This window comes from Falco cherrug, chromosome 3 (genome assembly GCF_023634085.1).
Source record: "Falco cherrug isolate bFalChe1 chromosome 3, bFalChe1.pri, whole genome shotgun sequence".
Lineage (NCBI taxonomy): Eukaryota > Metazoa > Chordata > Aves > Falconiformes > Falconidae > Falco > Falco cherrug.
Genome location: NC_073699.1, coordinates 21,199,396 through 21,220,268, shown reverse-complemented (window position 1 = coordinate 21,220,268; position 20,873 = coordinate 21,199,396). Strand labels below are relative to the sequence as shown.

At 44.0% G+C, this 20,873-nt stretch overlaps 1 protein-coding gene across 2 annotated transcripts in view; it reads right to left on the bottom strand.

Moving 5' to 3' along the window:
* Positions 1-17,731: 17,731 nt before the first annotated feature.
* The window catches only part of SAMD12 (sterile alpha motif domain containing 12), a 174,057-nt gene continuing 170,915 nt past the window's right edge, over positions 17,732-20,873 (bottom strand). For both annotated transcript variants that reach the window (XM_055705019.1, XM_055705021.1), the window contains one exon: positions 17,732-20,680. In XM_055705019.1, coding sequence (XP_055560994.1) covers positions 20,658-20,680 — 23 coding nt within the window. In that variant the 3' untranslated portion in view covers positions 17,732-20,657. The remainder of the gene's footprint in view (positions 20,681-20,873) is intronic.

Below are 20,873 nucleotides of genomic sequence, written 5' to 3'. Positions count from 1 at the left end.
GAGGTCATTGCAGCAGCCAGCAATGCCTGCAATCAGCAGTTATCCTTCAGAAAACAAGCTGGACCAGCAGAAAGGACAGTCCTCTCGATCTTCTGAGCGAGGAGTATGTATCCCCTCCACCAGTGGTTATTTAGGCTCGACCATACCCCTGTGGACAATATCAAAGACTTCCAGCAGATTGTAGGAGCATGGACTCTGATCTTTGGTTGCTGCTCAGAGAAAATTATTAATCAGTTCAAAAAGCACTGTCCTAAACAAGTCTAAACAATTTGTACTCCAGCATTCAGGATTTCATGAAATATCAAAGTTATGAAAGTTCTGAATTTCTGTCTTGTCCTTGGGACCCATATGGTTTGGTCCTACTAATTAATGTAATCACCTCGGTCAGGGGGATGCCTGAGATGGGAATTATCCAGGGGCAATGTTGAAGCAAACACTGCTTCGCACCAGTTACTTTATGTATGAACCGGAGGAGTGTCGCATCCTCAAAAGATGCAGGTTATTGCCATGTGCTGGACTAGATTACATGCAAAGCTTTACATATGTATGTGTTGGAGAAAATGTCTTTTTGAGGTACATTGCAATTCTGCTTTTGCTGTCACCAGGACTAAAATTCCACTTGGGCAAATCCCATCAAGGTGGGCTGCTATAAGGAACAGCCAAGCCCACTCCCTACTAGCCTTGCTGTTGAAGCCTGTTTGGTTTCACAAGATAGTCTAGTCTTTAAAAAAACAGCACTAATTAGTTGTAATTCTATTAAGAAAGTAGGGCTTTCACTGGGGAAAGAAACCAGCAGATTCTGGTGGATTTGGGATTCGACTTCACAAGGAGTTCACTTTTGCTGTATTTTTCTGTAATTTTCACAACCAGAGGGAGCAAGCTGAGCTTCACAACAGTTCAGATTCTGGCTGGGCTTCCATCAACAGACAAGGGTGACTTTGGCAGGTTGTCTCTTGTGTATCTTAGTGGCACATCTCCCAGCAGCTTCAACTAGGAAAGAGTTTTGTCTGCGATGTCTTTCACTGGCAGGGGTTTTGTTGCCATGATCAAGTCAATAATCTTCCTGTTCACCTCCGTCCCTGCAGTGTGATGTGGGACAGCATCCTTGCTCCTCTGTGGCCACAGCTTTGCTCCCTCTCATAAACAAACCCTTGCTTTTGGTTGATTTCTGCCCTAAACAATATTTCTTCTTATAACTTCATTTCTATTTATTGTCTAAAATGCTAGATTAAATGCCATCTCCTAGCAACTGGTATATTTTTGTCCCTAGTCTGCTAACTTTCAGTGCTTGGATATTGCTCTTCATTCATTTTGCTGTCTCAGACACAAAAGAAAACACTAGTTTCCAGATACCTAGTAGTATTTACATTTGTTTGTTTAATTTCTAAACAGCAGAGTCAAACAGCTAACTTTGTATCCACCTGTTTGTTGCCTCTATATATATGCTCCAGAGGCAAAAAAAAAAAATACACAGTGTAGTCCTCCTGTTTGTGGCCTCTTCAGGAGAGTGAGACCTGGGACAGGAGCTGCCTCAGCAGGGGCACCGCACCTGAGGTGTTTTGGGATGGGGCTCTTCTTCCCACTGTGCACTCTTGACATTTCTTGACATGTCAAAGAAATATCAAGAAACATGGTTACTACCTCTGGCAGACTAAACCATGTGTGTCCTCCCAGCAAGCCATGGCAAAAGCACATTATGTATCATGGCTGAGTTATGCCCACCGTGAACCTTTTACGGCAGCAGATGCCTGTCCTGTGAAATGGGTGCAGGAAAGACCTCATATTAAAAAAAAGCCATTTCTTTTTGGCTGTTCAGCTCAGATTCTGCAAGACTTTCAAACATATATGTAGAGAGGTATTTGCAGCTTTTATCTTCACAGGTAGCACTGCAGGAGCTCAGCGTACTGCGAAGAAGAGCTCATGCGTCGAACTAGGCATCTCATCTGAAATTCTCAAAATTATTAGGGACTTGTCTTTGGATTTGGCTTCAAGGAGCATTAGCAAGCAGAGTTCATCTCACCTAACTTTAGTAAACCACAGTCTTTATCCGAGCTTCCTCTGATGGTCAACAGAGGGAAAGGCAGCTTTTAGGGTGCGCTTGTCAGTGCGGCTGCCTATTTTAGCCTGGGATGGAGAATCCCCAGGTAAAGCCCATGAACAGACATTGCAGATGTTTACTGTTAGTCAGGTAGATCCCACTAAAAAAACAGGGAATAATCCATCTTTAGCCTCACAATTTCTTGTTCTTGAAGCCGTGTCACTTTTCTATCCATGCAAACTTGACTTTAGCTATTTTTTCTCTTTGCAATGGTTATAAATCGAATTTACGGTAATAAAAGATGCTGTCCAAAAGCATAAAAGAACAACTGATGATTCATGACTTTTATTTCTGTAACTTCTCACTTCCAGAATATCTATTTGACAAACTGTGAATCATATACATTGGCTTGGATGGATATACTTAGCTCTGATTTGTACAGTGAGATGTAAATAATCGGTTAATTAAATGAAAATTTTCTCTGTGAATTACTGCCATCCCTCTCTCCTGTTTCCCCTCCCTTCTTTCTGCTTTAACTCACCACTGTTGAAAGCCGTGATCCTCTTGCCTGACAACCTGAAATCATGCCACACACCTATTCCAGCAGCAGCATTTCATTCAGGACTGTTGGCAGGTATGAAGACTGAAGCTGCCCATGACTTCTGGCAAAAACAACACGGTACCAGGACTACTTACAAGCAATGGGGTATTTAATTTTACATCGCTGCTAAAAAAAAGTACTTTCCACCCCATGCTTCAGCTGTGCTGGCTCAGAGAGAAGGATGCTTGTGACATTCTTTCATGCCACTTTGTTTTCCTTCACAAGCCCCTGCAAGGTACTGGCCAAAGCTCTGCTTTGACAGATGAGCTTGAAAGGGCAGATTTGCATCCTGCTAACTCTAAAATTCATAACATGTGTAAGGAAGGATGTGTGCAAGTGATCCCCTGATGGCTGAGTGCAACTGTAGATAGCTGTGATCACCTGATGAGAACATGAATTTTGTCTGATCTTGCTGAGTTGGTTGGGTCTTGCCTGCTACATGCTACGGTCTCATTAACACCTACTGACAGATGTTTTCCTCTCAGTTTGGCCAGAGGTGCCTGCTTGTCAATATGCAATGCTGAGTGGAGACGTATGTCAGCTTTTGGCAACTTTATGCAGTTTGGCTCCAGAAGGATTAAACTCTGCTTGTAACACAAAGTAAGGTAAACGTTGTGAATTCAGATGGAGACCCATTGTGCAGTTGTGTATAGGAGTACTAAGCTAACATATTCTGAGCGCCAAGGCTTTGTAAAAGGGGAAAGCAGAAGCAGTGAAGGCAGTAGATTGCTTCCGTGCATCCTTTCTCCTCTCTTCCCTGTCACCTCAGAGCACTGCTCACATGCAGAAGGCAAGCAGCCCTTCTGTAGAAGGTAAAGTATGGAATGGGCTTTTCCATGGTCTGACTTTTCCTTCTGTGCAGCCCACTCCCCCACTGTGGGACCTCCTGTTCCTTACCTCAGTTTCCCCTTATTTACAAAGAGAGTCCTGTGGTACTGGTCGCCTGCACACCAGCTCGTGAAGCTGGGTTCACTTAGAAAGATGAAGAGCTTTAAAGTACAGGCTTTGTCTAGATGCAAACTGTACCATGCTGTTGTACGTCTTGGAATGGTATACAGGTATTTACTAATTCACATGAATGACCAGACCAGACCAGACAGAATTCACATGACAGACCAGAATCCAGGTCTGTCACAGACACATCATACTGGGTTTCTGTGGAAAGGTTTTGGTAGCAGGAGGGCTATAGGTGTGGCTTCTGTGAGAAGACACGGGAAGCTTCTCCTGTGTCCAACAGAGCCAATGCCAGCCGGCTCCAGGCCAGACCCACCACTGGCCAAGGCCAAGCCCGTCAGTGACGGTGGTAGCACCTTTGTGGTAACATATTTAAGAAGGGGGAAAAAGCCCTGCACAACTGCAGCTGGAGAGAGGAGTGAGGCTGTGTGAGAGGAACAGCCCTGCCGACCGCCGGGTCAGCGCAGGAGGCAGGAGGTGCCCCAGGCGCCGGAGCAGAGGTTCCCCCCCAGCCCGTGGTGCAGCCCCCGCTGAGGCAGGCTGTGCCCCTCAGCCCATGGAGGGTGGCGGGGGAGCAGATCCCCACCTGCAGCCCGTGCAGGGCCCCACGCCGGGGCAGTCTGTGAAGAACTGCAGCCCCTGGGCAGGGCTCCCGTTGGAGAAGCCCACGGGGGACCGTGTCCCGTGGGAGGGACCCCAGGCGGGAGCGGGGCAGGGTGTGAGGAGCCTCCCCCTGAGGGGCAGGGGCGGCAGAGGCAGCGCGTGAGGGACAGTTTTATATTGTCATTACCCTACTCTGATTTGATTGGTAATAAATTAATTTCCCCAAGCCAGGTCTGTTCTGCCCATGAAGGCAGTTGGTGAGTGATCTCTCCCTGCCCTCACCCCGACCCATGCGCCTCCCGTTATACATTCTCTCCCCCTGCCCAGCTGAGGAGGGCAGTGATGGAGCGGCCTTGGTGGGCGCCTGGCACCCAGCCGGGGTCAGCCCACCACACACAGCTTGGCAGCGGTCCCTCTATCTTGATGCACCAGTCCAAGATTTGGTCACAAACAGCTGAAGGCTGGAGGTGATGTCCCTGCTGTAAATTGGAGAAGTGCAAATAAATGTCTCACTTGTCTATGGCTCTATCACTTTTTAATGCTCTGTCTCCCTAGGATTTACCTTTGCACTCATAAATCCTGCAGTGGTCTTGAAGACCAAACCAAGCTGCCAGGAAGACATGATATGCCAAAATCTCCCCTCCTAATTCCTCTCTCTCCTCCCAAAAGGCGGATTTTCTGGACATATTTTTCCTGCCATAAGCCTTTAGCCATAGAGCAAGGGCCACAAAATGGTCACACATTAGAAGCACGTGTAGCTGAACCTAGCCTTATGGGTGCAGATACTCCCAGGATCTTCTCATTTAGCAGCATGGATGTGTCTTAGGGGCCCTCCCCAGGGACTGGTGCTATAGGACATCAGACTTGTTAAGAAAAAAATAAGGGTATTAAAAAAAAAAAAGTAAAATAAGTGAGCAAAGTGGGCCATGAGAGGCAGGAGTGAGCTGGTACCAAATGCAACGAAAAATCAGAGGTAAGGACCAGGCTGTGAGGGGCAGGAGATGTGTTGATGGAAAGGCAGAAGGGAGAGCCAGCGAGGCAGGCAAGGAGACACAGGAATGGCAAATGATCTTTACAGCAGCAATCTGAATGGACATGTGCCAGGAAAGATTTCATTTGTCAGAGGCAGAAGGAAGGATGTTGTGGTGAGATGTGAGATGATGTGAAGTTCAGCTGTGTGGATGGAGGGGAAAGGCTGTATTTTGGTATGAAGGAAGAGTCTGGAAGGCTTCAGCATAGCCTGGAAGTAATTGAGGTATGCCCTGTGGTCTCTGTCATGCACAAGGTCAGATTAGATAATCACAGTGGTCCCTTCTGAGCTTGTCATCTATACATCTGAGAAATAGGAAGTTTAAACCACAACAAAGGGCTGAGTCCTTGCAGCATGACATGGAAAGCCTGGAGTATCAGAGTATCCTGAGATATTGGCCTTTAATACTGGAATTTGGGGGTATAGGATATCTATTTCAGAAGATTTTTTTTTGCTTTAAGGTTTACTTCACCTACCTGGTTTTACAGGCAGAGTCTATAAAAAAAAAAAAAGAAAAAAAACTCTAATAAAATATTTAAAGACCTTTAAATATCCCTAAAAGAGTCTTTTCATAACATGTGTTTCATAAACAAGCTAGATGCTGCTGGGATGTGATATGGAGACATCATCGCTTTGATAGTTTCATAGATTTCACAGCCAGAAGGCACCACTATGGTGGTTTCCTCTGCCCTCCTGCATAATGCAGACCATGGAGCTTTGCCCAGCAATTCCCACACCGATACATGAGCTACATCATGTAGAAAGACATCCATGTTTAATTTAAATGTCTTTTTGGGTGATGGAGAACCTACTGTATCCTATGTCAGCTCCTCCAGTGGTTAATTACAAGGCCATTAAGGAGAAAAATGTGCCTCGTTTTCAACTTGATTTTTTTTTTTTTAGCTCCAATCTTCCTGGTTTATATGCCTTTGTCTGCTAGATTAAGTAATCCTCTGATACTGCAGTCCTCCTCCATGTACAGATACTTATAGATCTTGATCAATTAATCTCTTATACCCCTCTTTGATAATACAAATGGATCGTGCTCCTTTGGGCCATTGTAAGATACGCTTTCAATCAGTCTTAGCTCTACTCCCAACCTTTCTCAGTTTTTCAATGCCATTTTTAAGTGTTGACAGCTGAACTGGACTATTTTTGTCTCATTAATGTCAGGTACAGAGCTAATACGTTTCCCCTACCACTCAATATTTCCATTTATACATCCTAGGGTCATATTAGCCCCTTTAGCAGGAGCATCACATGGGGAACTTGTATTCAATTGTTTATCCATTGTGACCTCTGAAGTAAACAGCCAAGAACAGCTTCCTGAATATTCCCTCTATAAAAACTCCCATGGGATCACTCTTCATTTGCAACTCCTCTTCGGAGACCTGCCATTTAACTGTCTCGTAATCCATTTAAAATGTGCCGTATTGATTTTTTTACAGTGCTACTGCTCAAAACTAAATGAAAGGCAAAACACAACCCCCAGAACTGCTCAGATGCTTCCCAAGAACCTATTTCCATGGAGATGCATGCCCACATTTTCTGTTTCACCACACTGTAACCCAGGCAGCTCTGCGCCTTGGCGGAGAGCAAGTAAACATGCAGGCTCCCCAGCTCCCGTTCCAGATGAAGGTCTGCTGCTTCTTCAAGTCTTTAATGGGAAGCACAGGAAACTGGAGCAAAAGTACCAGCCATGAGCTCTGAAAAAACTAGAGAGGGTAAAACTGGTTTACAGCTAACACTTTCAGAGATGGTAGAGCCATTTATTTTGGTGCTTGGATACCAGTGCCTCTTGATGGCTTTCAGGGAATATTTTGAGACAATATCCTACACTCAGGGGGTCCCAAACTGGCCTGTGGAGAAGTATCAGTCTGAAAAGCCCATAAAAATGCCTTGCTGCTAATGCTTGAAACCACACTGCTTTTAGCGTGGTTTTAATTTAAGTTTAACGGGGAGGGGTGTGTGACTGGTGACCCAAGAGAAATGCTGAAGGCTGAGGGTGGTCCTCCGTCCAACGCATTTGGGTAATATGCCAGACAATTTTGGTTTTCCTGTTGGTTGCCACGTCCCTCACGGGATTAGCGGAACACTATCCAAAGGGTCTGTATTTTGGGATTAAGAGGCAGCCTGTCCTGGGACTAATAACACAGAGAAAGAGGGGAAGCATGAAGAATTTCCCTACCTAACATTGTACAACTCAGGGAACTGGAGCATGGGGGGAGATGGCAGGAGGTGGGGTGGGGGAAGAAGAGCTACTTTCCCAAAGTGAAACGAGCAGCTGTTGTCTCCAGGTGGAATTAGGCAGTGGGGGCCCAGGCTCCCGCAGTTCCTCGTGTTCCTGACAAAGTTTTACCTGCCAAGAATTGCCAAAACAAGGCCATGTCTGGGACAGGAGGGGCATGTACAAACCCAGTTAGCACAGCAATATCCTTCATGCTCTGAGTTAAAGCTTAAGCAAAGGCAGAAATAACCCTGCATTTTCCCCAAAGTACTAACACCTCTTGCCGTGACGATGACAGGCAGGGCCTTATCTGGCTTTTCTGCATGTGGCAGCGTTTTCATTGTGCAAATGCTTGCAGCTGCACTTTTCATGTGGGGCAACTTTTGCAGCTAAATAAAATTGTTAAAATGAGTTAATCAGCTTAGTACAATGGTTCCCAACTTTTTCCATTAAACAATCTGCCTCCCATGTAGTCTGCATCTCTGTCCCATTTCGCAGCACGGAGGAGAGCCAGAGCACCCCCTGCGCTGAGCATCCGGCACTCAGCACTGGCCGTGCTCTTCCATTTCACTCTGGAAAGTGCCCGAGCAGAGTGTTCAAGATGAGACTTATGATGTGCTTCGTTTCTCTGCAATAAAACTCCCCAGTGAAGGAAAAACATTTTTCCTAATCAGCCTACAGCTTTTGGTGGAGGCTGGGGATGACTGCATGCACCCTCTCAGCCTGCCTTCTGCAATGGATGGCTGAAGCTCTCAAGGTTTTGGCCAGCTGGCTATAAAATGTTGCCTCTCTTCAGCTTTTAAGTGGGCTCAACATATTTTGTTTTTCCTTTTTTTACCTTTTTTAACCCACTCATTCCAAGACTTTTATCCACCTATCCTTAATATCTTGATGGTGCCCAGTAAAGACCAGATGAAAGCCTGGATGCTGGTGGTGGGCTGAAGCGTGATCCTCACCCTGACTCTGAAGAGTGCCACTCATTTTCCAGTCCTAGTCTCACTAATTGCTGCTATTTGTTGCCATATAGCACAGGAACTGGACTCTCGACAAGCATGGTAATTTTGGGTGGGAAGGTGGGCCCGGTCCCTGCTGTCACCCTGGGCTCTGCCTCTGCCCCTGGACTGGCAGTGGCAGCGGACGTGTCCCGGTTTCTCAGCTGACAGCCTGACATATTGACTTAAATGAGCCTGGAATTACTCATAGCTACATAGTAGTAGCTTTTTACCTCAAAGAGGTAGAAAAAGAAGAGCTAAATTCAGTTCCAGTTGAAACATAAAGTAGTGATAATTAACAAAGCTAACTCTTTGCTTCCCATTCAAGTCTTACCTGCAGAAAAACTGGACTGAAAGAGGTTTTGGTAGACAACTTGGTCCATCCTCCTGCCCTACCGCAGGCTCAGGATGCTTGTCAAAGTTGTTCTCCGTTTCTTTAAGCAGTTGCTACGGCTTCAGCATCCCTGTTCCTAGAAAGCTTTTCCTAGTGTCCAGTGTGCATTCTTCTTGCTGCCATTTCAGCCTGTCACTCCAACATAGACATGAAGAAATCAATCCCCATATCACCCTAGAACAAAACTATAGCAATTTGTCCTCTGCTTTATCTCCTCCCAAGGCCAGTGCCTTGGTGCCATTTAGTTAAAGCAAAACTGCTTCACTTGGAAGTGTGTTCCTCACATGCAGTAATAGTGTATTTCCCACTTGATGTTAATAGCAGCAGAAGCCAAGAAAATATGTCAGGTGCAGAAAAGCAAGGAGAAGGCAATGACAAGGGAGTGGCATGAATGAGAGGAAGGATGCACAGAAGAGGCATAAACCTTCCACAAAACCAAGTCCAGGCTGATACGACGCCTCACCCATGAAACTGGCACGCCATGCACTGAGACTGACAGATCGGCACCTGGGTGCAGTCAGTGGAACGTCAAGTAAACACGAGCCATGGATGGCAACTTCTTTTCTCCCAAACTGTTTCTTTGGTACCAAGATGCCTGGTCTGTTCAAATCAATCCCACTTGTAATACAGTCTTCTTGGGAAATTTACAGTTTCTCTGTTGAATTTCAGCGTTTAACAGTGCCAGGTAAATGTAGTTCCCATTTTACAGATAACGAGGTGGGGCATGAAGAGATGACGTGAGGGAACTTATTCTTTCACCTCCAGCAGGTCAGCGCTGGCATTGGGAACGTGACTTGTGTTTCCAGGGTTGTGCTTCATTTACTGGACTTCATTATGGACTAAGGACATTTGCTCCCATTGTAAGGCTTTGCTCACACGTACACAGATCTGCTCAACTAGTATGGTCTTAGTTCAGGAATCCAATTTTTGGACATGGCATTGGAGCCCCAAGGTCCAAGCAGCATGACCTGGGTCTGTAATGTGTGATAGCTGCTCAGGGTAAGGTAAGCTTTGATGGACCCGTGGGACATACACGGATGTAACATAAGATCATGCAAGTTGCATCAAGGACTCACTGTCACTGGAGGGAAAACAACCAAAAAACCAAACTGCACAACCAGTTGCTCCACCGATGACTTCTGAGTAACAAACTGTGAATGAAGAAACTGCAACTCCATTGGTGAGATTTATAACGTAAAACCCGTAAGAGCACACAGGGAAACTCCTTGTTCCACAGCATCAGCAGCTATTTTCTTTGTCTCCAGGGAAGAGTATTTCATTATCATGGTAGCTGCTGTTTCATTATAAAGCAGATATGATTTAGGTGGCATATTCTTTGTAATGGAAATAATCTTAGTGTGCAGCACCCAGAGTAGTAATAATACAGTGCCACTGTAACCCCCTATGGAGACCCCAATGGTGAAGAGGATATGTGACACAGAAACAGTTTTCTTTACTTGTATGATTGCTCTAATTTCCTTCAGCTGGAGATGTAACATGCACAGATCTGTAGGAAAACAGAGCTTTCCCTGTTAACATATTCTTCTCACTGACAAAGTTTATGGAGTAGAAAGCTTTTTAAAGATATAAACAGAATTTAGTAAATTGCAGCCCCATCACGAGATGTTACAATAAAAACCATGATTTATGATTTTTTTAGCAGACAATTTATCTTGACTTTGTCAGTTATACTGCACACTATATAATTTTGCTCTTTTATTTTGTATTAGGCCCAGTATTTTGTGTTTGACCAAAACATGTCATCAGTCCCTACCTTGCAAATGCAAGAACATTCAGAATTATGGCTGAAAAGAAAAAAAAAACAAAACCACATCTATGAGAGAGCATAATATCATGCTGGAATTTCAGCATTAATTTTTCTGAAAACAGCCTTATCTACTTACTTACTGACTTTTAAAGTACTCTTATGCCATAAATGCTGGGAATAAATGGGGGGTGGGATGGGAGTGAAATGCCACTAGACCATAAACAGTCTAGTAGCTGCTCCTTTTGTGGTTTGGTCCTCTTAAGAGGATGCTTCCCTGCTTACATGGGCATCCCCCAAGCTTGAGAAATAAAGGCAATGAAAGCAGAATTCTTCCTCGTAGTGTGCAGTGTCTGCTTGCAGTCGCACAGCACTAAATCCGGATTAGATTGAGCCAAGTCAGCGGAGTCAGGCTGGATTTACACCCAAACCCTGCCAAGAACAGAGCCCTCTGCTCAGTTAACCCCTTCTGTGACATCTTTGAATGTGTTGCATTTATGTAGCACCTGTACCCCATACAGCAAACCACTGCAGGGACCCAAAGTACTGCAGCTGGGGAAGGACACGGGGTGGGGAGGTGGTGGACAAAAAACTTTGCCCACCTTCGGGTGCTGGACCCTCTGTGACTGAGGCTGGTGTGAGTGTCAGGTGAGAGCTGGACGCTGGCAAAAATCTCTGTTTCTTTTCCCCTTCTGTTCATGTCATGGATCAAGACCTGACCTTGTTTAAATCAAACAAAATACTTTTACTGTATAATAAAAATTCCATGTTTTAATACATCGCCATGCACAAATGAAGTCAAACAATGCAGAGTACAAAATTGTCAAATATACAAAATGATAAAGCAGATATCCAAAGCTTCCAGAGATCATGCCCAAAGATACCAAAAACTTGATATTGATTTTAATTTCGTCATTTAAAAGAATTCCTCCCTCCCACCCGGGTTTTATTTTTTGTCGAGTTTTGCAAACAGAAGGAATTAAAGAGTAAATATAAAAACTGTAGGGTGGAATTAACAGTGATGGCCACTTTGTATATTAAACATTAGATTGCATGATAATTTCTGTTTGGGGAAAAAAGCACTGCTGTACAGATGAACACCTTGGACACCTGGGGAAATGCAGTGTACATCAAACAAAAAGGCACACTTTTGTCTTATGCCACCTCATTTGCCTCAGTCTTTATAAAGTGCAGCCACAGACGACCAGGAATAACAGTGCACTGCTTTTTAACCATTAGAGTGCTGGCATTTTGATTTCAACCAAGTTAACATTAAAAGGCTTGGAGCATTTCCTTTGTGAGCATAAACCAGGACTGATTCCAAAGGCAGCTGGACTAGACACGATTTGCCAGCTTGAGGAGACTGGTTTGACCATACAGCATGGCCATGGGCTTGCACTCCGCCTTTCTGCACCAGATTTCCCAGGACCTTGATGACAGCCTCCCTCTCTCCCTGCAGCTCGCGCCCATCATCGGCTGCCAGTGCTGACACACCAGCGCAGCCTGGCATCTGGTTCTGTCTGTGGGCTACTGATTTGGGGACAACCTTTGGAGACAACTCATGTGCGGCTCTAATTCCAGCTGTCAGTTGTCTGCTCTCCTCAAGGTCAGGTTCAATCAACCTTAAATTCAACTCCCCGAAATGGAGGAGCCCAGATTTAGAGCACCCTTTGCTGGTTTATGCTGTGCAGAGCCAGGCAGGCATTACTCCCATGTTACCCCCACTTGTGAAAAAGAAATAATAATTGTGAGGCAGGTCCAGATAGCTACAGTCTTTACAAGAAACTGAAAGCAAAGCCCGGCACATCCCAAAGTATGTCCCTGACACTTTCATATTCTGCAATAATTGTGAGAAATTTAAAAATACGCCTCTTAGGCTCACCAGGCATCCCAGCAGCTTAGTGCAAGGAGTCTTTTCAGAGCATGCAGCGTTTTTTGGGGAAATGCCAGTCATTCCCATTGCCAGAACATCGCCCCGTGCAGTTTAGCTGTATTTTAGGGCAAGCCCAGCAGACAGCAGCAACCCCAGCCGGTGCCCTGAAACACAGGGTCCCATTCCGCAAGGCGCTGTGTCTCCTGTAACAGCTTCAAGAGAGCACTCAGCATGGCACAGGACACCAGGCTTCGCTTGCGGGTTAGCCCAGCACAGCCCCGTTCCTCCCCGTGGTCAGTGGCATTGGACTCAGGAGGAGAAGGCTGAGATCTGGCTGTCATGCTGAGAAGCTTTGCATAGGCTGGAAGCTCATGTCCCTCCGTGCTCTCTCCATTGCCGCTTAATCTGTTTTCTACCTTTCTCAGAAGAAGAGCAGCAAAGAAGCCTCTTGCATACAAGGGGTGCAGATGAAGCAGTAAGGACTCCGAACATTTCTTTATCTGCTCTGGTCTTGAGAGCAGAGCCTGGCTCAGTAGGGAAAACCTCTGTCTACATCTAAACCTGTGCTCTCAGTAAACAAAACCAACCAACCAACCAAGTCCCCATAGCATCTGATGGGGCTGACTGTGTTTGCTTTTTTTTTTTTTTTTTTCTCTCCTCTGTGCAGCTTCTTATTGCTTACATGCAGTTCTCCTGCAATATCGATCTCCCCGCTTTAAAAAACCCCTGTGTATCACTATTCAATTTGGTGACTTATGATATTAAAATAGATGAATTCAAGGCAAGTGCTTAATAGAAGTAACATGATTAGAGATGTAACAACAGCTACAGAGGATTTTTTTTTTCCTGAAAAAGTACTTAGATATATTTGGAATTAAAATCAGAAAGGAGCTTTTAATCTAATTCTCAGACTAAGCCTCGCCATGTTGTAATAATGCTGGCAAACCTGCTTTTACGGCAGTAGCAGACATTATACAGGCATCTGCAAGACCAGCTTCTTCTCCACCCAGCCTGACCCCAGATGTGCCTGTTAAGGACATCCAGAGCGAAAAGGTGTCCCAGCAGCGTGAGGACACTTGTAAGCCATCACGCGCCGAAGCCAGTGACTCCGCAGAATTTATTTGACAGCCAGCGAGCATGTACCAATGTTCTTTAAACAATAAATCTAGACCAAACTCATTTTCTTAGGATTTCACACTGGATTAGAGCAAGAATCCCCAAAGATCTTTATCTTCTTAGCCACGGCTGTAGCTAGCTCCCTTCTTGTTTCAGCTTCTTGATGTTGATTCAATACCAATTTGCAGTAAGTATTACTTTTATAGTTTCTCTTGTTTGCGTGAACTGTTTACTCTTTGAACCGCGCATTCTAGCTGGTGCTGCTCCCCACCGCCCGGTGAGGCACGGCAGAAGGTGGCTCTGGCGGTTCACACTTGCCTCGCCCCTACCGACAAGCGGGTTTGTGACACCTGAATCAGGCGCCGAGCGGGCGCTCCTTTCTTTATTTCTAAGGTACCACGTTCAAAACAGCCAGCGGTAGGTAATAGGGCCCAGTCTTACGGCAACCCACTGCTGGGAGCGGCTGTCGCTACTCTGGGTAGGCCACTGAAGTCATTCCACTTCTAGGGCTTTATTAACCAGCTCCGGTGGGACTCATCACGATAGCAGGAACAGTCTGCTGTCTTTCAAGCAAGGAACTTGTGTACCGTTTTCAGCTGCGCAGCTGTACAATATAACTCTCAATCGGCAACACAGCTTCTCTGCCCGTTGGTGAAGGCTGGAAAATCTGCTTCTTGCCAGCAACAGGCCACCTCCTTACTTAAGAGGCAAACCCACAGCTGTTATTCCTTGCTCCGACTACATATCCACTTGGCCCCATCATTTGAGTGCGGCATTTTGTCCCAGGCTGTTATTAAGGAAAGACAACAGACTTGCTCTGGATGTCCAAGGGTTTTTGTTGTCCTTTCTTGTCCAGTTCTCTTCCTTTATTTACGTGCAGAACAACCTCACAACTGTGAGCAGACCTACGATGCTCACACCAAAGCACAGCTCTGTTCATACAAGCTGTTTAAATTAAGACCGTTTTGCGTGAAAAAGTGGATATAGGTTGCCCTGCCTTCCTATAATATCAGAAACTTTTAATAGATTGTTAATTTGTAAGTTTACATCTGATGATCTAGTCTAATCCTTGCATAACACACACCTAATAACTTCATCCAGTAATTGCCGCACTGAGCCTGGATTTCAGTTTGAGGTAGAGCTTATTGACTTAGAAAAATACTCTGCATACATTTAGAGACTTTATGTGATGGAGAACATGCCAGGTAACTAAGTAAGTTGTCTCCATGGGTAATTATCCTCCCTGTTGAGCATTTGCACTTAATTTCTAGCCTGAAATCAGTTTCCAACCAGTAGAGCACATCATTCCCTTTTCTTCTAAATAAAAGAGCTACCTGCCTTGAGACAGCACTCCCCTGCCCAGGTAGAAGATTGTAATTGCAGACGGAGATCAAGTCACCTCTTCAAATTGCCTCTGATAAATTAATAGCTTGAGCTTCATTAGTCTGACACTATAATAAGACCTGTTCTCCTGCCCTTGAATGACACTGGGAGCTATTGAAAATAATTTTTCCAAGTTGTCGATATCCTTTTTGAAAGACGGGCAGCAACCGAACAAACTGGAACAGCATCACTGTTGCCAGGTCCTACATCCCAGCTGGCAAGAGCATCTCTGGGGCTGATTTTGAATGGACTATTTATCACACCTTCACAGCCACTGTATTACTCCAGATGTACTCCCCATGCCTCTAAGTTGAACTTGCTGCCATCACTTCTGCATTCCTGACTTTGCCAAGGAACCTCCAGGTTACTCCCTACCACTGACCTGCTCCATATTATTATTTACCGTGCCCGTTTTTGTCATCTCTGGCTGTTGCCAACAGTATTTTTCTCTTTCCCTGGCAGGAATATTGAAAATAGAGCATACCTTGGGAGGAGCTCATTAGGAACAGTCTCCTTGATGATAAATTCATATTTACAGTTATTTTTTTGTCATCTAGGCTGTAATCAGTTTTAATCCACTTAATTTGGGTGATATTGATTTGCATTGTGCTATTTTGTTCTTTATCAAAATCAAATGTTCTATAGAAAGCTAAGTATAGTATGCCAGAATAGTTTCTTTTATCAACAAGCCTTTGATATCACAAAACATGAAAGCAAGTTTATTTGGCATGATACATTTCTATAAAAATCATTTGGAGGGTTTTATAAATTTTTAATTGCTTTAAGGATTGTGCCGCATCAATCTTTCCATGATTTTGCCTAAGAGTGATAGGAAGCTAATGAGCCTATAGCCTTCTGGGTGAAATCACTCATTCGTTTGAATTATTGGGGTTTTGATGTCATTTGAAGCTTTTTTTATGCTTTCTGGTTCTGAGGATTCCTAGGCAAGTTCTCTTTTGCTTTTGGATTCAGTTAATGGTTCTACAAATTTAGAAGTGTGTTTGGATAGTTGATGCTTAGTATTACCCGTAATTACTGATGGAGTAGGAGGTCTTACATTTTAATGTGCAATCTGATTCCCTCCTTCTACTGCTTTCACATACAAAACACGAATATTTGTTGGGTTTTGCACGTACTGTGAGTAATCGCTGTGCTGTGCCTGTGTAACATTAGACTTACCTACGCTACGACAGTATTTATTAGGATATATGTAAAGCCTTTGGTCTAACCAACCCTAACCTATTGGCCACTGAATTCCCATGTTTTTTGGCTTCCCTCGTTAAACAACTACTTCTCTTAATGCTGATTTATCCTCATGAGCCTGCCTAATCACCCATATGTTATGTTGGTGGGGTTTTTTGCATTCCAGGTAACTCTCCTGAATTTTACTGTAGGAGGTTGCAGGTAATGCTGGTAGTACTTTCCCCTCTACCCATCAGTTGTAATTATATTAGAGGACCTTTTCTTCTTAAATTAAAATCTTACTGACCACAGTCTATATATACGAGGGTCTATTGCGGCACAGTCCTGCAGCGGGGTCATTCAAGGAGACTCTGATGGCAGAGATGTTAATTGTCAAAAGGAGACCAATGTGAAAGATTCAGGGTTTTACTTTGCTCGCTCAAGACAATTTTGAATGACTGAGATCTTGTGGCTTTGTGGCAGGTGGAGGGAGGTTAGTTTTAGTGGTGACAAAAACCCCATTCCAGGCCTGGCTCCATGGCTGGGGCTAATCAACACATCACCAGAGACTTTGATGCAGCGGCACCAATGTAAGTCTGTCAGGGGTCTGGCCTGGGGTCTTTCAAAAATTCAGGGCAAAACAAAACCAGAATTTTGTAATTTTTAATGGTTTGATTTCCTCAGTGATGCTGCATCTGCTGTCAAGTGACAACACTTACCCTAAGGAGCAGACAGGGAGGGATGAAGTCACCGGTAGTTCATCACTATCCAGCTGGGTGGGCAAAATGAAAAAGCTCATGGAGCTTTGTCAAGCTCCCCTCCTGGAAGGCTGCATTTGCCTTAACAGAATAAATGGTGGGGTTTTCAAGCACAGAAATCCATGCAGATTAAAAAAAAAAACACAAGGAAAAAGCAGTGCAAAAGATGCTTTCAGCTGCAGCGTGTTTTCTGGGGTGAGCAATTCCTTCAGGTTTCTAGTGCAGGACTTCTCATGGGTTGAAGCACTTGGAATGGCTGAGCCTCTGTCAGCGTTTCTTAGTGGCGCCTGATACTACAGCCTTTCTTGACACAAAAAACCAGGCGAGCGTGGCAGCAGGGAGATGCACCGAGCAGGAGGAAGGCTGCAGGTCTGCACATGGGGAACAGTGTCCCGATAGCAATACTGTTTAGTTTCAGAGATAATAACTAGTGATCAATGTAATGGCAGCACTGGCCTTTCAGAATTTATCTATCTCCACAGGGCTGATAATTGCTGTTTTATGAAAACAGCATTAGTCTCCTACTCTTTTGCACCGAACTAATGGCTCTGAGCATATTTTAATTCACTTCCTTTGCTGGAATAAGTTATTCGCTCCCTTTCATGTTGACTTGGTCTTTGGCACTCTCAACATAAATGATTTATTGACTAGAGATAAAGCATTCTTTCCCCTGAACTGTTCCTGCGACCCAGGCAAAAGCGGATGTGCCTGCTATTAATAAGGTGTTCGGCATAAAAAATGCAATAGACTTGATTGTCTGCACTCAATAGCCTTTCCGAGAACACAGTACCTGCCCCCATTCATAATAACAAAAATCTCTCCCACATGTTTATTTATATTAAAAAGTTTTCAGAAGAATACACTGGGATCCAGATAGCCGTTCAGGAGATGGTAGAACAATTTCATAAATATCCCTGAGGAAGCATGGCCTACTTCGGGAGAATAACAGTGATTAAAAAATCCAAACACGATGAATAGTTAAATACAAGCCAAAAAGTACAGTTATTTCCTTATGGCTCCAGCAGACAGTTACACACGTGAGAAGTGTCACGGGGCTCAGGGGAACTATGTTTGCAGTTATCCACATGCACAGGCTGGCTGTAGGCTGGAGACCCACACCGGCTTCAAAGGAGGTTTGTCCGATAGGCACCTACAGCAGACTTCTCACCGAGTCTAGCTACACAAGGGTCTGGACTTGATTTTCACATTTCTCAGGGCTTATAACACTGCTTTTCTAGGTCAGTCGTAGCTAAAATCCTGGGAAGCTTTTAAAACAAACTGTTTTAACAGGAGAAGTGCACACATCTAAATTCATGCCCATATACTGGAAGATGTTCAAAACTAACATTGATACAAAAAAATGCTCCTAGTGGCTCTCTGCCTAACTCAACTTCTTCTTGTACGCCCTTTTAAGATAACACTCTCTGATAAACTCTTCTTTTATAATTCAAATTATTCCAGATTTTTTCACTGGGTAGTAAAATAAGACAATTCCTACTATAGAAGTATAGCATTCTCCTTCTTTTTAAAATAACTTACATCAAAGTGTGTGTGGGGTTAATTGCTGTACCAATGTGAAAATTGATGTCAGTTGCCAGAGCGCTTTTTTAAAACCTGTAGCAGAAAGAGCTGTAAAATTTGCTGAAGCTTACAGTGGACCTGTGCCATCTGCATGGCCGGGTCTCTTGGTATCAGATTCCACCCTGCAATCCTAAGAAAATCTAAAAGTGCAAATGTTGCCATTGGCGAAGATTCTTGTTTCTTAAGGAGAATTTTTACACCAACTAATTTAAAATTAGGGACCAGGGTTTTCAGAAAGAGAATGCAGAAGCTTACTGCTTTGTAATTCTTGGGAGCTTCATTTCAGAACCCATGGAAAGACCCAAACCATTAGAAATCACTAGCGACTTCTGAAAATCTTGGTCATCAGTAGAAATAATTTGCTTTTGGATAGAATACTGTAGAAGTGTCCAACATGCTGAATCTGAGATGGGTGGAGAGCTGAAACCTAAACCCATATCCATCTGAAAAAGAATTAAGCCCTAAAGATATTTATCTGTGTGTTGTACGGGCACCCTTGGTGGTTGACCTTCAATTCTATAGTAATGAACTGTATAATAGTTTTTTAAAAATTGTAACACAGGAGCTTCCTCTAAAAAGGTCCTTTTGACTTGATGTAGGTGTATGTTCTCTCACACACTGCATCTTCACACAGTATGGCATCTCATCCACAGTTTGGCTTAGATGCTAACAGCGACTCTACAGTACCTGTCTGTCAGGCTGGAGAGAGTAACTGTCTTTAAATACACGGAAAAAGCTACCTTTGATTTTAAAGAAAGAAGGAACAAAGAGGTAAGTCCCCCCCGGTATGTTGATGGCATCAGTTCATTATAAAGAGCATATCAAGAAGGTCCTGATGTGAGGGACAGACACTAATTCCACTGAGTCCCCATGGAAGAAACAGTACCACAGCCAGCTGTGATACAACCAGTGATGAGGCCAGCCATTCAGAGACTGAACAAAAAACAATGTTCAGGTTGAATGCAACAGTCTTGAGCCTGCTACTGTATGTTGAAAGGCTTATTGGAACCATTTGCTTATTCCCGGTTCCTACCAAAATACTTTTTTGGAAAGAAAGTGGAAAAAGTTAATGAAGAAGCCTGCCCTCTCCAAAGGGAGCGTCTTGCTCCTTAGAAGTATAGCCTTACACTTTACTTTGTTCAGACAGTTTGGTTTGGACTGTGATTCCCCAGCCCTGCCCAAAACATAAATGGTGCCCAGCATGAAGAACCTGAATTTTTCCAGTTTATTCTGGTTTTATCATAGACCGAACCCAGTGTCACACACATCTCTGAGAAAGGCTCTCTCCCTTGCCTCTCCCTTGCCGAGTAAGAAAACATATTGGCACACTAGAAACAAGAACCTTTGATATTTGGTGGATGAGAGGGATAGCAGACAGTGTCCTACAGTTCATTCAACCTACCCTGTTGTTGGCTACCTCTGTGACAGCTCTTCTCTAAGTCTCGATAAAAGAAGTCACATCTCTTCCACGTGCAAATCTATCTACACGATCTACTGTGAATCAGTGAAGGTATGCTTAGTAGTGGACTTCAGTTTGGATGCGGTCTCAGCCCAATACTGAAACGTATCCACAGTATTTTAAAAAAAGACCGTTATATATATATCTATATGGACTGTGCTAGTTCTGTGTGGAAAGCACATATGAAGTGCTGATATTGTTTAACAGAATGCCATTAGACTGCAAAACTAACATATACAAGACGTTTACATTCCTATTGGGGTGTAATATTGTGGACGTATCCACTGAGATTTGAGAATTGCTGTTTTTCCTAAAACATCATGCCATCTGCATACATAATAAAAGAGTCCAGTAGTTGCCATGCTAAAACAGGACTTCTAGTGAAGGGCATAGACAGTCCCCTAAAGGGAACTCAAAAGTTATGCACAGTGATGAAAACTGGAAGAAACTTTCCAGCTAAAGGTCTGTCAATGACCATTTTCAACAAATTAGCACTGGATATTATGCACCACGTTTTCACTCCACAGCAAACCAGGTCTTCCCAGAATGCATCATCTTGAGTGGGCTGATTTTACTTCAAGTTTGTCTTCAATCCTCCATGGTCACCTTCTGGCAGTGCCATTTATTATGGTTTTTTTTCACGAAGGAAAGTTTACTTTCATATCAAGTGGCAGGACAGCAGCTTTAGAGGCTGGAAATGTTTATGGAGAGCTCTCTGCCGGGGCTGTAAGAAACAAAACAGAAAACCAAAACCAGACAGTGAGTATAGAAGACCGCAAAGGATTTACCACATTTCAACTAAAATAAAAAAGAAAAAAAGGTCAGGTTTGAGCTAAATAAATGTATTTCTGCTGTAAAGACAAACTACTCATAGAATATACATTGTGAACCTGATACTTTTAAAATCAATTTCACTC